Source organism: Miniopterus natalensis, chromosome 12 (genome assembly GCF_054644295.1).
Source record: "Miniopterus natalensis isolate mMinNat1 chromosome 12, mMinNat1.hap1, whole genome shotgun sequence".
NCBI lineage: Eukaryota > Metazoa > Chordata > Mammalia > Chiroptera > Miniopteridae > Miniopterus > Miniopterus natalensis.
In genome coordinates this window covers 49715573-49732733 of record NC_142092.1, presented here as the reverse complement: position 1 = coordinate 49732733, position 17161 = coordinate 49715573, and the positions used below count along the sequence as shown (strand labels likewise).

Below are 17161 nucleotides of genomic sequence, written 5' to 3'. Positions count from 1 at the left end.
CTGATTCCAAGGATGTGGATGCTGAGTTGTCAGCTGGTGAAGGGCCCAGCTGTGCAGTAGGGAATGGAGGTGGGGTAACTAATACTTTAAAGCAAGGCAACCAACTACAATATTACTGATTCTGTAACAGTCAGTCAAACAGCTGGCACAAAATTTATACTGCAGTACATGCTGGGCTGAGGAAAGAAAAGGCGGTGGGAGGAAACCACATCAGGTATATAGGAGTCTACCTCATGAGTCATTAAAAGAGAAACAGCATGTGAAAATGTAAACTGATGCAAAGTCAAAATGCCAAACATGTAAAAGAAAGAGGAGTCTACGGCATCGAGAAAGGAATGTGTTCAGCCTGTCCAAGTGCATAGAAAGCTACTGACAAATGAGACCTGGCATGGTTGGGCTACTTAACAATCGAAAAGAGGACATCAACAAGGAAGACAGCAGGATGGAGCTTTTCAGAGAGAATGATCTGAGTCCCAGGGGCTTAGAGAGCCCTTAGGAAAATTAAGGAGGCCTAGAAGGTTTTCTCCAAAATGCAGTCACTTGGTCAGGCACGTTGCCAGGCAGATACCCAGACAACACTGGATTAATTCTTTGTTGGTTCTAAGAATCAGTGCATGGCTGCAATTATAACTCATGTTTTTTAAAATGTAAAATATACTCTTTTCCAGAAGACTTAATTATTTCATTTTCCAAGAGGAAGCACCAAGCATGACTTTTGGAAGGTATTTCCTTTGGAATACTGGTCTCTATTTTAAGTGACCATCCCTGCCAATCATGTGGAACTCCTCCTTTCAGCTCAGTCTTCCTCATTGGAACTGATGTCCATGTGGGCAGGGATCATATCGCGTCCTGGTCACTGATGAAGCTACAGTGCTGAGCACAAAGCAGGGATGGATGGATGGATGGATGGATGGATGGATGGATGGATGGATGGATGGATGGATGAATGGGCAGATGGATAAATGGATGGATAGATGGACACACAGATAGATGGAGAGATCTAAAAGGAGTCCATAAAAAAGGAGCCTTTATTTGGGGTGAGTTGAGGGTGTTACTAGTACAGGCCCTTGATGGTATTCACGGAGTTATTCCAGCTGTCCTTCCAGCGCTGGGCCTCCTTCAGCTGTGCTGTGTTGTCTCTCTGGATCTTCTTCAACTCCTCTTCAAACAATGCTAAATATTTCTAGGAGCAAGGCAGCAGGAGGAAGCCACGTGAGAAGAGACATCTGGACTCTGCCCTAGAGGAACACTGCACATGCCGGCAGGTAGCTTTCACCCATCCCAGGCACTGGCAAGAGTTCCACAAGTCACTTCTCATGTATCTGCCCAACAATCAGTCAGGCAAGTCTGATTGTTTTCCTTGTTTTATAGGTGAGGAAACTGAGGCTCAGTCTGAACCTTGCCTGGGGTCACCCAACTAGAAAGAGACTAAGCAGGGGCTAGGACCCCCGTCTATTAGACTACGGACTCCACAGTTCTTCCTAACTACTGCCCCGCACTGTGGCTCCCTGGAGCTTAGGAGTCCTGGCTTCCTCGGGGGGCTGAGCCCTCCAGGCTTCAAGCCCTCACTGGACTCAGCAGGCAGAGCCACCCCCTCTGCCTGGGGTTTGTCACGATGGCTGGGTAAGGGTTGGCCCTGGCACTGTAGGCTTTCCCAATACCAGGGTCAGCATATCTCTGGGCAGGAAAAGGTTTCTCTCTGGGCACTGGGACCAAAGGTCCAGACATCTTCAGAGCTGAGAGGTCCCACAGGTGGCATCAGGGTGTAGCCTCTTCTTTGGGCAGGCCCGGGTATCTAACAGGCACTTGGGTTCTAACCCTACCTTTGCCACTCTGTAGTCGCATATGGGGGGGCATGTTCTTTAAGCCTCAGTGTCCTCATCAGTAACATGGGGGCAATTCTACCTTCCCCATGGGGCTGTTACAAGGATTCAATGAGCTGCCTCATGCTGAGAAAGAAACTGTCAGCTGTTCTACCCACTGTTCCCAGGGCCTCCATGCCTCCGGCTAACTTTGGCCCCTGGCTCTGATTCAACTGTCCCTCTGGAAAGCCTTCAGCCCTCAGTCTGGGTGGGGTGTGTTTTTACTGGGCTCCCACAGCAGTGGGGCTCATGCGATCACACCCACACTGTCACTGGGACTGGACTGGGCATGGCTAGCAGCTCACATCCTTGTGTTTGAGAACAGCAACTGTCTTGAGTATTGACACTGTGCTCTGTGGCACCCTGACCTGTGTCATCTGCTCCATGGACAAATGTCAGGGCACCTGTGATGGGAAGCTTTCTCCTCCAGCCAGCCAAACTGGGCTGCTGTGCATTCCCGTGGACACGCCTGTCCCAGCCCGTCTCCCCACTCACCAGGTAGACAGCATCTCGGGCTTCCACGGCTGCCAGGTGGCCCAGGGTTGTTTTCATGGTGGTGATCGATGATGTTTTCCGGAGGAGAATCTTGTTTTGGATGGTGACTTCAGTGGGTTTGATTCCAGGCCACTTCCTACAAACAAACATGCATGTAAAAGCCCCACAGGCTTGGCGTCAACATTCACTGTGCACCCACTAACCCTGGTGGGAAAGGTAGCATTTCTTTAAATGTCTTAATTAAAAGAAAAGCCCTTCTGAGCATTTAATGTTAAGCTTCTTCAAGTTATTTTTTGTATTTTCATACTGTTTAAATCCATGTGAATAAACAGTTTTGGGTTCTGTGTGGGGAAGGGGAATGTCACTGCTCCAGTTGCTTCCTATTTCAGAGCCTTAGTTTCCTCATCAGTCGGCCAGCCAGGTAGGTGGCAGTCGCAGTTCCTGGTCTATTTTTTTCCTGCTGTGCTGTAAAAGCCACTGCTAAGAACTTAGCTGGGCAAATCACTGCCTCACTTCTTCCAGAGTCACATTCTCGGGACACAGTAATAAGCACATTGATAGCTTTCATCACACATTCACAGTGCCGCCTGCAACCCAAGAATGTGCCTCACAGTGGGATAGGCCTCCTTTTCTTTGTGGACCCCTTTGTAGGTTCTAGCAGCCACTGAGTTCTCAGTATGTGCCATGGGCACTCCAATCTCATTTAACTTTCTCTTCATAATACCATGTAGGGTAGGCTGTTGTGCCCATTTCACAGATGAGGAAACTGAGGCATAGAACCATAATGCCTTTCCCAGGGTACCAGGTCTGTTATTTCACTGCACTGCCCCCAGCAAATATAGCCATTCATGGTATTTCTCCTGTTCTTGGCTCTTACCTGCTCCCCCTTTCAGTCAGGGGCTTCTCACTCTCTTCCTCCAGGGAGAGCCCGGCGAGTTTCCTCCGTATAAGGACTGATGTTTTCTGTTTGGGGGGCTCCATCTCTGGCAGGCAAGAGATAGGTTACTGACAGTGGCCTCGCCCACAGCCTGAGTTCAAGGGGCCCAGGCCCTGACCTTACATTTAGAGAAATGAAGCTCACTCCCCTTCTCCCCATTTGGAGTCTCCTGTGGGAGGCAGAGCCCCTTTCCACTGAAAAGCTGAATGCACCAGATATGTAGGCTATATTCTTTATTTTTTAAAAAGACTTTTTAATGATTCTTAGAGAGAGAGGAAGGGAGAGGGAGAGAGAGAGAGAAACATCCATGTGAGAGCAAAACATGGATCAGCTGCCTCCTGCACACCCCCCACCAGGGATCAAGCCCACAACCCAGACATGTGCCCTGACTGGGAACCAAACCAGCAACCTTTCGGTGCCCAGGAGGATGCCCAACCAACTGAGCCACGCTGGCCAGGGCCGCAAGCTGTATTCTTAACTTTCTTTGTAATTCATATTGAATTTCTTATTTTATATAATAAATATTTATTGTCTTTGTAATAAAACTTTTAATAAAAGTAATACATTTTAATTACTTAGTAGGTTAGTGATAAATGGGTAAGATTTAAGGTATGATTTGGGTCTTTTATAGTTATAAAAGTAATATGCACATTATAAAGACTTTAAACATCACCTAACCTGGAAAAAGAAAAGATTTTAGAAGTCTTTCGTAATCCCAGTCACCAGAGGGGATCATTGTCAACAGTCCGGCCTCTCAGGCTCTGTCTCTCATTCTCTCTGTCTCTCTCGCACGGATTCATTTACATATACGTATGTGTGTTTATATCATGTGTGTGCTTTTTTTTAATGGTATCATAGACAAGTACTGACTGCCAACTTATGTTTTCACATACATATAGACCGCTAAACCCACTTTAATATCTGAACAGTAGTCATTGTACATTTTGGCCATAATTTATCCAATCCCCTATACCTAGATATCAGTATTCTTTCCAATTCTTTGCAATATTAGTACTGTGATGAATATGCTTTGAAGCATATCCTTGAAAAACTGTGCAAGTGTTCTTGTTGGATAAACTCCTAGGATAAGGAAGTATGAGGTCCAAAGGTGTGAGGTGTGCACATTAAGAATTGTGACAGGTACTGACAGAGGTTTCTCCACGAGAGTGGTATCGATGTTACACTTCTCCAGGGGTCTCTGCGGCATTAGGGCTTCCTCACATTCTCACCAGGGCTGGTTGCCACTAAACTTAAAAGCCTTGCAAGGCTGTTGGCCAAAACTGATATCTTCATTATTCATATTTGCATTTTTCATCATCAGTAAAGTCAAGCATCTGTTACATTTACTGGCCACATGAATTACTTCACTTTTGAATTGTATGTGTTTGTCTTCTGTCTCTTTTTACAAATTTGACCTGGTAGAGTTCTTTGTACCACAGGAATATTAGGCCTTTCTCTGACCTTTAGGATATTAGGAATATTTTTCCAGTTTGTGGTTTGCCTTTCCTTCTTTCGAAATTTCCCCTTGTCTTTGTTTTGGCCACAGACAAGTGCCAGCCATTTTCTTTATGGTTCCTGGCTATCATCTCATACTTAGGAAAGTTGTCCCTACCCCAAGATTATGAAAATATTTACTAGTAGAGTTTCATTTTTTTTTTTAACATGTAATCGCTGACCCATTTGGGATTTACTATTTTAATTTTTAAAAAGGTACTTTTAATGAAAACAAATAAATGCTTCAGTTCCCTCCGTGGAGAATCTGTTTTTATTCTGGTGGAGTTGGAGAAAAGCAGAAATCACACAGGGCCCATCAGCCTACGCCTCACCAACCCCCTGGGGCCAGGACACAGGGTGGTGGTGCCACTTACTTGCAACCTGGACATCATCGATGGTGACCACTTCGTCCAACTGCAGCAGGAACTTCTCGGTGAAGGTGGCCAAGCTGGCTATGAATAACCGGCCATGCCTCCTGGTGCATTCCTGGGGGAAACACAGGGGAGTCGGTGCTGGCGGTGGAGGACCTTGCCTCTGACAGCAGGCTGAGGGAGGATCTGGGGAGCCAGTGGGTAACAAAAGACCAAAGCCATGTGTCAGCTGTATTCAAGGTAACTGGCATTTGGTCCTCTGCCAGGAGACCTCTTCCAAGAGGTGACTTGGCTTGAAGATAGGAAATGATTTAGAAATGGCCAAGAGACAATTCACCAAAGAAGAAATAAAACTAGACATGGATCTTGAAAAAAAAGTTCTCATTAGTAATTTTGTAATTAATTAATTAATATAGAAATTTTAAAAATGCAAGTTAAATGCATAACCCATGGATACAGACAATAACATGGAGAAGGCCTGGTGGGGGGCAGATGCAGAGTGGAGGGGATCAATGGCCGGGGAAACAGGACATCTGTAATACTTTCAACAGTAAAGATTTTTTAAAAAAGGCAAGTTAAAGCAGCCAATAATGACCATCTCCACCTATAAAACCTGCCTGCTTTCATCCCCCAGTCTGGCCAAGGTGCCAGCAAAAAGCTGCGCTGCTGGCACCTTGGGGCTGCAGACTGGGGTGATCTCTCTGGGGGGGGGGGGGTTGCAGCCCTCAGTCCTGGACTTGGGAACTGATGGCACCACTGACCTCCAGCTTCTCCTTGTTTGTCATAATCATGGAGTCCACTTCTTTCTGTCTTCTCTCTTCCAGTAGACATAGAGACTCCATTTCTTTTAGATATATAGGGTGTCCAAGACTTGGATGAAGGCTCTGGGCATTTTTATCCTTTAATTTAAAAAATCCAGAAATCAGCAGGAATTTCAACCACGCTGTGTTGAGGTCAGAACCAAAATGTCACTGGCCTATGTCCTCTGCCGATTATGGAAAATGGCCCGACTGATGTGTGTTTTGACCAGGGGGTGTGAAGGGCCATGGGTGGGCAGAAAAGGCAAGATAGGGGCATGGCTGGAGCCGACCCTGAGGGTAGGGAGAGGGTAAGCTGAGCATCTATGCAGCACAATTAGGGCTTTGGTCTAATGAAATGAGAAGCAGCCACATCCCATGGCTGCAAGACCAGGTAGACAATCATTGTTGACCTCAATGACTATGGCCACATAGAACCCAGCTGACCCACCCATTAAATCCAACAAGGAGTTTATTGAATGCCTTCAATGAAGAAGCTGTTGGCTCTGCTCTCATTTCTCCAATTCCTTGTGTCCCTCAGTCCCCATCCAACAATCCCAAGCCTAGCCCATCACCTTCCCTGGGACTCAGTTCTTCCTATGACCTACATTCATTTCTGAACTTCCAGGGCCCCTGGACCTGGAGAGGAAGGGCAAGTCCTGGGGGCCCTCACCTTCCTTTTCTCCATTTGCTTCTGATAATTCCAGAAGTGTTCCCGGGTCTCCTTGGTTGTGGTGCAAAATTTTTCCCAGCTGTGCTCCTTGAAATTTTCCATCATCAGCCAACACACCTGGGGCAGTAGCTCCTCAAATCTCCTCATCTGGGCTCGTAATTCTGTAGACATTGGGGGTGGGGGACCCAGGGAGAGGACAGAGCAGAGCCAAATTGCTGAGGTGATCTCTCCATCAAAGGCCCAAAGCAGTTTCCCAAAGAGAAAGACTTGGTCTTCAATGTGGTAACAGCTATTTCATCAAAAGGGGTCATGTGGCCAAAATAGTATAGAAAAAGCTAGTATAGTCTAGAAGTTCCAAGGACTTCTCTTCTATGCTCTACAGGACTTTTCGTATCCTTTAAAATACATTGTATCTTTAAGCATTGTCTCATCTATTATCTCTTCAAATATTGCCTTGACTCTAGCCTCCTTCTTCTCCCTTTGGGCCTTTGTATCTGCTCTTTCCTCCATATCTCTTCACCTTTCTTCCCAATTTTCATCTGTTTTTCTGTGTTGCATTTTGGATATTTTCTTTGTATCTACCTTCCAGTTCATTGAGTTTACCTTTGCCAGTGAATAATCTGGCTGTAAAGCCATTTATAATTTTTAAATTTCAAATGTTTCTCCAATATAGGAGTTCTATTTGGGTTTCTTTCATATCTACTTGGTCATTTTAATAATCCCTTGCTCCTTACTCATGTTTCCAATTTCCTCTTTTATTTAACTGTAATAAATACATTCTTTTATATTCTGTGTTTGATACGTTCAATATATAAAGTCCTACTGGCCTCCTCCTGCCGCCTACCTCATGCTTTCTTGTGTTTGTGTGTGCGCTTTGTTTGTTTATTTTTACTGTGAGCTCTTATGCTGGGCATTTTATTTTGGGAAGTCCTTGGAGGCCTGAATTGAAGGTATATTCTATTACAGAAGATCTGTAGTGTCTCTACTAAACAAGCATCTGGGCCCAACTAACTCAAGATCATTTTAAGCTAAAGTATGAGGGAGAGGTCTTTTGGATGCTCCACAGGAAGTTGAATTCAGGTTTATCTCAGCGTGACCTCAGGTTTAAAAACCATCTAAAGGCCACCTTCTGGGTATGGATTCTCACTGGAGTTTTTCTTCTCTTCCTTACCCAGCACCAAGATTTTTAGTAAGACAGTTTCCTTCTAGTTGTGGGAGAGGGGTGGTTTTGTCGCATTCACCTTACTCTGCAGGTAGAGTCCCAGTTTTATGTGGCTTGTGTCCTTGCAGACTTTCCACCTTAGGAGGTCTGGGCCTTTGTCTCCTGTTCCCAATGCCCTGAAGGCCTTGAAAACAGGCTTAAAATCACCTAGGAGTCAGCAAAGTCCTTAGGGCCACAGCCAAAACTGCTGCTCAATTTATTTCTCAGAGTTCCTATTTAATTTAATTTGGGGGCCTTGTGTGTTTGTTACTTTATAGTTAGCTTAATGCATTTAAAAGATTTCATCACAAACATATCTTTTACATGTTTTCACTGGGCGAGTTGGTCAGATTACTGAACTCCCAAACTAAGAAATGGAAGCATCCATTTACTTGAACTGAGAATCTTCTAGATTGGCACATAATCAGCAGCATTTCTCAAATCCATTCGACCAGAGAACCTGGGAAAATACTGAGCCAGAAAATCGAGATGCTGCCTGTCATTTCTATTCCATTCATTGCACAACCACAGTAATGAGAGCTACGGCAGACTGTTTCCTCCATACATGGCGGGTCTGTGGAAGGGGGTTAATCCTCAAAAAAGCCTTGCATAGTGGGTTTTGTCTTTATCTCCAGTTTACAGACAAGGAAACTGAGGCTCACAGAGGCAAGGTGACTTGGTCAAGGTCATACAGCTGGGAGACGGCAGTGCTGGGTCTTGCCCCCAGGTCTGACTACCCCCTAATCCTCTCCCTCTTCTGTCCATGCTGCCTTTCAACCAACACAGCAGGCCTATAATGGGCCCTCAGCTTCCCCGACTTACAAGAGAAACAATTAGGACTTACAACTGCATAAAACACATATGGCTGTGGATGAAGATGCAGAGGAACATGGAGAAATGGACAAAAGGAGGGCAATGGTCATGTTTTCACAACCCCTTTATGTCATAATAATAAATGTGAATGGCAAGATGTATTCTACCTGCCTGTTTTCATGTCCCTGATCCCCAGGAGGCTGTGTCTATATCAAGTCCATCATAGCCCAGCACAGGCCAGGCATACAGTAGGCATTGTGGAAAGATTCTTCAAATGATTAAACACAGAGTTACTATATGGCCCAGCAATCCCATTCCTAGTTATTTATACACCTCACAGAAATGAATACATATTTCCACACAAAAACATGTACACGGGTGTTCACAGAGGCATTATCACAACAGCCAAAAGGCAGAAACAATCAGGTGCCCATCAATGAATGAACAGATAAACAAAATGTGGTAGATGCAGACAACGAAACATGATCCAGCTATTAAAAGGAATGAAGTGCGGATACATGTGACAACATGGCTAAACCTTTAGAACATTATGCAAAATGAAAGGAGCCAGTCACAAAAGACCACATACTACATGGTTCCATTTATATGCAAGTCTGAAATAGGAAACCCGATAGAGACAGAAAATAGATCAGTGGTTATCTAGGGCTGGGGAAGTGATGGAGGGACAGGGGGTTGCACAACTCTGTGAATATATTAAACCCATTGAATCATACACTTTAAGTGAGTACATTGTATGTATATAAATATCTCAATAAAGCTGTCAAAAATATCTGTGCAATGAACAAAACATTTTTAGTTATACAAATCACCATATTTCTTAAGAAAAGGGGACATTTTTGGGGGTGGGGGTATTATTATTTCCCCCAGTTAAATCTGATCAAGGTTTTTACCTAATTCTAAGATGTCTTTTCATGGAGAGGCTCCTCTGCCTCACCTTGTGACCTCCAGGTCAGGAGGGTGACATGCAGGCTGCAGGGCCCGGGTCTAGCTCAAACAGTGGCTTCGTGCCATACCAGGGTCCTGCCTGCCGGCTGCCCACACCCACCTATGAGGCAGGAGTTGTGGTATTCGTCTGTCTGGCTCTGGTACTCCAGAATCTTCTTGCCAATGTTCTCAGTGCACTGTTCCAAGGTATCGTACATGCAGTCAGGCCTGGTGACTAAGCGCTTCTCTTTGCGGTAAAACTCCTGCAAAACAAGGTTGACAGTGTGTGGGCAAGGACCCTCACCATGGGACTCTGGTCCATGCTCCTGGCATCCTCCCCCTGCTCTCAACACTGCCCAGCCTTCTCTCCCGCTGTCCCCTCTGCCAGTGACGCTCTTCCCCGCTTATCTGTCCTTTCCGCCACTGCCAGTATCACAGAGCTACGCAAGGCACACGTGAGTGAGCGGCAAAATAGTACTTATCCTTCGAGACCCAAATGGAATCTCCTCTCAGTGGCCAGGTTGAGAGCTTACTATAAAGTGCCAGGCTGGTTACTAGGCTGGGGGCCACCAATACGGATGATCCGAAGCCCCTGCTCAGTGGGAGGCTGGAACAAGGTACCGAGTGGCTCTTATTGGAGGACACCCGGGTGTCTGCTCACAACATCCCACCTGTCTCCCTGTGGTACCGCCATGTCTGTCACCCTCTTGGTGGGGACTGGTTTCAGGGACAGAGATGGGCTTGTTCCTCTGGGCACACCCAGTACCTGACATACAATTAATGTCCAAGAAATGTTTGGTGTCTGGATAAATAGGTAAATGAATTATGGTTTAGCTGGGTAGCCATGGTCATGGGGACTGGAATCCCTTTTCTCAGTCCCACCCGCAAGGCCATTATCAGCAGGATGCAGGAGGCACAGGCGCTGGGCACATGTGGCAGTGGCTGGCAGAAAGGAAGGCAGAGGCCTGTGGGCTGCAGCTCTCACCTCCACCACGTTCATCAGATGCTCATTGTTCTCCCAGAGGAGGGTCAGGATGATCCCTTTAAAATCCCTGAAACACACATGGATAAGTGTCCCTGAGAGGTCTGGTCTAATCACACCAAATGATGTGGACAAAACCAAACAGACAGAACATTCCAAGGACTCAGCAGCCCACCCAGGATTGGAGTTGGGCAGTTCACGTGATGCAAAAGCATGCACCCACCTAATATTTCTCTTTGTCTAGTTTAATGCCTCTTGTGTGAGAGGCTGGGTTTGGCCCCTTCCAAGTGTCTCTATTCTCCTTTGGCCTTATCACTCCTTGTAATTACTCCTGCCCCAGGACCTTTGCACAGACTGATTTTTCTCCAGAGGACACTGCTGATTTCTCCTTGGTCACATTTGTTCCCGTTCTTCCTCAGATCCTGGCTTGGTGGCAATTCCTGACTGCCTCATTCCAGCGCTCCCAGAGTGGCCCTCAACCGTACAGCACTCCCCATAGAGGATCTGGGATTTATCTGTGTGACTAGCTGATTAACTTCCATCTCTCCCAGCAGGTGGAGGTTTCGGATTGTGTGTCTATTTTTCTTCACCATGGAACCCCAGCCCCAGTGCAGTGCCTGCACCTATCAGTGCCTCTGTATTGGTTGAAAGAAGAAATAATGATTTCTTATAAATATTAACCAATGAGCAGGACTTCCTGTAGGACTAAACATTTTCCTTCTGATACCTCTGGCCTTTAGGTGGCTGTGAGCATACTGAGGCTTCATTACACAATTTGCACAGATCCAGCGGGTATTCCTGTCCAGTTACATCAACCATCTCAATAGTAAGAGTGACACTTAATTTTTCACAATTTCTATAAAACAGCACAGTGATGGTCATAAACACACCATTGTTGGCCAACTTCTAAAATATATGTATATACATAGGTCACTTGATCTTTCATTTTAAAATTCCTTCATCATAATTAAAGTAAATTAAAATATACTGAAAAACAAGAAGGAAAAATGAATGCCAGCATGTTATTATATTTCCTTTTGCTGATTTTAAAAAAGGTTTGGAATTAGGTTCACGTGTATTTTATATTCTGCTCTTCTTCCCTTGGACAAAAAGAGGGACTGACAAGCACTCTCTCCTTGACCTAACTTTAGACAGGCTCGGCTCTTCTGAGCCCACTTTTCAACTAGGCCTTATCCTTGGGCATTGTTGATGGCCTGCTGGATGCTGTTTCAGCAAGAATCCTGCTAAGTCGGTTTAGAGACAACCCCCTGCCCTTGACAGCTGACCACTCTGGCCTGCCAGCAGCAAGAATCCTGTTAAGTAGGTTTAGCAAGAGTCCCGGTTCCTTTGAACTTTCCATCCACTGACACCCCTCACTCCATGCATTGGCTATAAATCTCCACTGTCTTTGCTATATTCTGAGTCGAACCCCATCTCCCCCCCATTGTGACAGTCTTGACACCTAATGCATAGTCTGGAATAAAATCATCCTTACTGTTTTAACAAGTGTCAGAATAATTTTTTCTTTAACACCTCCCATCTGCAGTGCCTGGGAGGGACCATCTCCACCCTCCCTTAATAAACTGGGAACTTCCACTAAAATCTATTTATATGTTGGTTAATCTCAGGCAAAATATGGAATGAACCTGTTCCCCTTCCACTTCTTTGCATTCTAGTGAAAGTGTTTTCTCCATGTGTTTGTTCCCAATTTTATTTCCTCCTCTGGGCGTGGTCTCTTCAATTCTCCTCTTACCCTACTGAGTTCTCATGGTTTCCTTAGTAATTTGCTGGAGGGAGGGAGGAGGGAACCAATTTTTAAAGGTTTTTTTCTTTGCTATTCTTATTTCTTTAACACCTCCCATCTGCAGTGCCTGGGAGGGACCATCTCATTATTTCTTGGCTGGTGGTTAGCTAACTTTTAATTGCATTTTAACCCACAGGAGTTTAAAACTTTATTTGCCAAAATTGTCCATCTTTTTCATTGTGATTTCATCTAGTGCTTCTCAGTGTGACAATCCTGTATTACTACCCGGAGGCCCGTGGGTGACACTTGAACTCTCTGGCTCCTCTGCAGAGCTCTAAGAGGAGGGTTCTCTTCTATCCACTGGGCTTGGGGAGAAGTCACTTAATAATCCCAATGTGGAGGTAAAACCATGATCAATCTGATTCTATTTTCTGAGCAATTAACCATTGTGTAATGCCAGGAAAGTCTCCCCTCTTTCAGAGATTTAATAAATTCTCAATTTTTTTTTCAGTTTAGCCTATGATTTTCTTTTAATCACTAAAGAGCTATGGTACCTCAATGCTATGGATATCATACATACCATTCAGCCATACGAAAGAATAAACAATTCAAACGTGCGACAACTTGGATGGATTTCCAGAGCATTATGTTGACTGCAAAAAGCCACTCTGAAAAGGTTATATACTGTATGACAACATTTATATGACATTCCCAAAGTGACAAAATTATAGGGATGAAAAAGAGATTAGTTGTTGCTCAGGGCTAGGGATGGAGATGTCTGCGGCTCGATGTGGCTATACGGAGTTGCAGGAGGGAGATCTTGGTGGTGATGGAGCAGTTCTGTTTTGCGTTTGTGGTGGTGGCTACATAAATCTACATATGGGATAAAATGACAGCTATATGAAACTGACAGAGGGTCAAGATTTTAATGATGAGGAATGTCTGTGGGTGTGTGGGGTGAGGGAGTGTCTAGCTGCTGATTTGGACAAAACTTCTGGGTCACTTAATATAAAAGCCACCCTCCTTTCCATGTTCACAAACCCAAGTGATGAGACCAGTGGGGCTCCACTGATGTGGAGGGGGCGCTGCGACGCTGGGGTCTCTGATTAAGGGGAAGGGGGCCCACTTGTAGACTCAATTTTCTGAAAATTTCAATTTCTCTGAGTGCTTTCAATTTTCTGAAGTTGAAATTTTGCTAGTTTCCTTGAAATGTAGCTATATTAAGTGGAACGTATTTTGTTTTAATCACTGAAATTAAAATAACAGAAAAGAGGAATGGGGGAGAGGGAAGCATTTAAAAATAAAACAAAACCCAAACTCAAAGGGTCACACTGCCCTGCTACCAACAAAATGCCTAGTTTGAAAAATGTGAAAATTTGGTGAAAATATCTCTCAATAAATTCAGGTAAAATGAGCTGAGACAAACTGACCTTGACCCCTACCTGTCCCTTCACCGACCCCTCCAGCTCTGCCCCCTAACTTTTTGTTTTCCCTTTAACTGAGTCAGCTTTAGCTGCCCCCAGATGGAGGTAACAGATTAAAATGGCGTTAAAGGAGAAGGCATTGTCACTTACTCGGCCTGAGGAGGTGGCCTGTCGCAGAGCACCTGGTACCTTCTGTCCATTCTGTTGGACTTGGAAACCCGTGTGACACTGTGGGGCAAAGGTAGGTCAGTGCTCTTGAGGCCAGGAACAGACACAGGCATATCTGAGTCTGTGGGAGCCGCACCTGAGTTGTTAGAGCCACTAGACTTGCCTGTGGGCTACCTGATTCCTATGATTGGGGCTGAATCCTTCAAGATGCCTCCCTACTCCTCAACAATTCTGGAGACAACCTTACTGTGGGGATGAAGCCCTACCGCTAAAACCCACCCAAGGCTGCTGAGAAGAGGGGAGAGGGAGAGGTGCTCAGGCCTAGAAATTTGTATTCTTGCTACTCTGTGTGAGCCCCCAAAGAAAAATAGGTTGAGTCACATGTAGGGTTGCCAGGATTTCAAATAAAAATACAATAAGGCCAGTTAAACTTGAATTTCATATAAGCAACGAGTAATTTTTTAGTATAAGTATGTCTCATGCAATATTTGGGACATATTTACACTAAAAATATTATGTGTTGTTTATGTGAAATTCAAATTTAACTGGGCATCCTGAATTTTAATCTGGCAGCCCTAGCAACATGGATTTCACTTTGTAGCCACTGAGAGTTTGAATGTACAAATGGACAATGTCTAGAGCACATATAAATACTGTAGTCTGACCCACCACCTGTAGCAACCTGCCCGAGAAACCAACTCCTCATTACAGTAAACAACTTGGGAAGTCAGCCTGTTGTGAGTCAGACTTGCAGGAAGCCAGTGGCTATCCCTGTGACAATTCAGAAAACTAAATAATAATGTCGGTAAAAATCGACCCCCAAATGACCAGGAATTGATTAATAAATGACAGCTTCCCAAAATTTTGTCCCGGATTCCAACTTAGAACCAACCAGAGAAAACCAAATATGCTCCCCTAACCAATCACATAGGATGCCCCCTGCTGGCCTGCCTCCTGCTTCCTGTGCCACAGCCTCCAATCAGGTGCGCCCAAGGCCCTCCCTCTTCTCCACTATAAAGTTTTCCACTTCTCTGTCTGCCTTTGAGTCTCTGCTAAAATGCAAGTGACGTGGCTGACTCCGTTGCTGTAGCAAGCTCTGAGTAAATAGCCTTTGCTTTTCTCATTTGGTTGGTCTTTGTTTATTTCCTCACTGCAAATGGCCTGAGTGTTTAAAAAGACCTTCTGGAGGTATGCTAAGCAGTAGCTTCCTCACTGCCACTTCCTCAAAACCAGGAATTAAACCACATCAATGAGGGCTCACAGAAGACCAAGGAAGTTCATGGCCTCTGTTATCCACCTTCTGTAAAATCCACGTTGGGTGTTAGCCAGAGTTCATGCTCACTGAGCCATGAGTCTAATCACCCCAATGGGGCATAGTAGGCAAAGCGCATGCTGGAATGCAGAGCCCTGGACTTCTCCTAAGGTTCTGTGATGTCACCCAAGGAAAGCTATCTCCAGGGTCCCTCTTTCCCATTAGGATGATGCTCGTGGCAGGGCTTGGATCCACCAGCCATCACTGTGGGAACTCTCAGACAGGTTCTCTAAGTGGGAGGCCTGTGTGAGCCGAGTCACTCTATAGGAATGAATGAAGATATAACCAAAGCCAGCATCAGAGCTGAACCTTCACTGGGACCCTTGGAGCCTCGGAGCTGTGAGCACAGGCAGCACATAAGAGGACAGAAGTAACAGGGTAGCCTCTGGCCTCTGTTTCGGGAGACAGGGTAGGGGTCTGGGAAGAGGAGATCCTGGGCAGCTCAGCATCCCTACCTCCCTGTTGAGGTGGCATTGACATTGGACAAAGTCTTCACAGAGTGTTCTCCCTGGTTCCGGTGTCGCTTCAAGCCTTTGGATGATGATTCCCCAGAACAAGAGCAGAGGACCCGAGGTGAAGATGGGCCAGGTAGCACCACTGGCTTTCCCCACCATCAGTGCCCTGAGACCCACAGGCCTGTTTGGCTCTACCTGTCTGTGATCGAGTTTTGTCACATGGGGAAACTGAGCATTTTGATTCCTGAGACCTGAAACCAAAGAAAAGGATGTGAAGTTTTCCCAGTGACCATGAGGACAGCTCAGACCAGGCACTGGGCACCAACCCAGTTAGCACACAACACCATGTGACTCCATCCTATCATGAGACCCATTTTAGAGGAGGAAACTGAGGCTCTGAGAGGAGAGGTCCCTTGCTCAAGATCACAGGCTCTCAGGGGTGGGTTCACATGGGAAGGCAGTGAGTGAGACCCCAAAGCCAGTTCCTGAAGGCTCAGGGCATGGGTCTTGGTGGCAGGACCCCATAGTACACCCCAAGGCCACTCACTGCAAGATCTTCTTGACCACCCCTATAGCTGGGTCTTCAATCATGGGCTTCCCCATGCGGCTCGGCTGGGCAAAGGACTCGTGGTTGACCGCATCTACCTTGGCCTCCTCTTCAAGGGCTTCTGGAGACACCAGGATGTCACTCTCCACATCCAGGTCAACCAAGACGCTGTCCTGCAGGCCAGAGGGAAGGGCCCAAGTGTGTGGGCCCAGCCCAAGTGTCAGGGAGGCAGACAGGCTGGGTTCATATTCCAGCACCACTTTGCTGAGGTGCTACAGCTGGAGGCCAGCTGCCTGACCACTGTGAGCCTCTATTTTCCCTTCTATAAAATGGTAATGGTCATATCTCTCTTAGAGGGCATTCATTCATGCATGCATGCGAACCATCAAAAATATTTCCTGAGTGCTTGCTCTCTGCAATGCTTTGCCTGGGTGACCAGGACATGGGGTAAAGAGGCCATATGGGACCCTTGTCCTCATAGACCTTAAAGTCTAGTCAGAGAGACAGACATTTAATATGTACATCAAGTAAATGTTTGGTCACAATGGGGGCCAGTACTATAAAGGAAAAGTTCCAGTATCTTCTATGAGACTGAGCATCATGAACCTGTGTGCCCAGGCAATGTTTTTGACCAATGGACAAGTGAATGAATGAATGCGTGGATGAGTGAGTGGCCAACTCCCCCTTGAGTTGGACCTTAGAGAGAGGGCCAGAGTGGTAACCCACAATAAGCGCTAAGTTAGGCTGTTCCCTACTTTATTCTGAGTCATGACTCTACAGTGGACTGTCAGAAGGACGGACCCTGGCTGGACTCCTGAGACCCATCTTGTCATGCACAGTAGTGGTGGTGCAATGGAAGCTTAGTGTTGGTGGCATGGTGGGAAGAACCTCCCCATAAAAGGAAGGGCTGGTTCAAAATGTGGCAGTGAGAGGCAGGGCCT

The 17161-nt window shown here is 45.9% G+C and overlaps 1 protein-coding gene across 1 annotated transcript in view; it reads right to left on the bottom strand.

Annotated features, from left to right (window-relative positions):
- Positions 1-1054: 1054 nt before the first annotated feature.
- Positions 1055-17161, bottom strand: part of CCDC180 (coiled-coil domain containing 180) — a 45979-nt gene continuing 29872 nt past the window's right edge. Inside the window, 12 exon segments of the mRNA XM_087823214.1 lie at positions 1055-1183; positions 2358-2493; positions 3235-3340; positions 5163-5274; positions 5921-6058; positions 6630-6790; positions 9710-9851; positions 10574-10640; positions 13889-13966; positions 15674-15807; positions 15810-15924; positions 16221-16393. Of these exon segments, the coding sequence (XP_087679340.1) occupies positions 1055-1183; positions 2358-2493; positions 3235-3340; positions 5163-5274; positions 5921-6058; positions 6630-6790; positions 9710-9851; positions 10574-10640; positions 13889-13966; positions 15674-15807; positions 15810-15924; positions 16221-16393 (1491 nt within the window).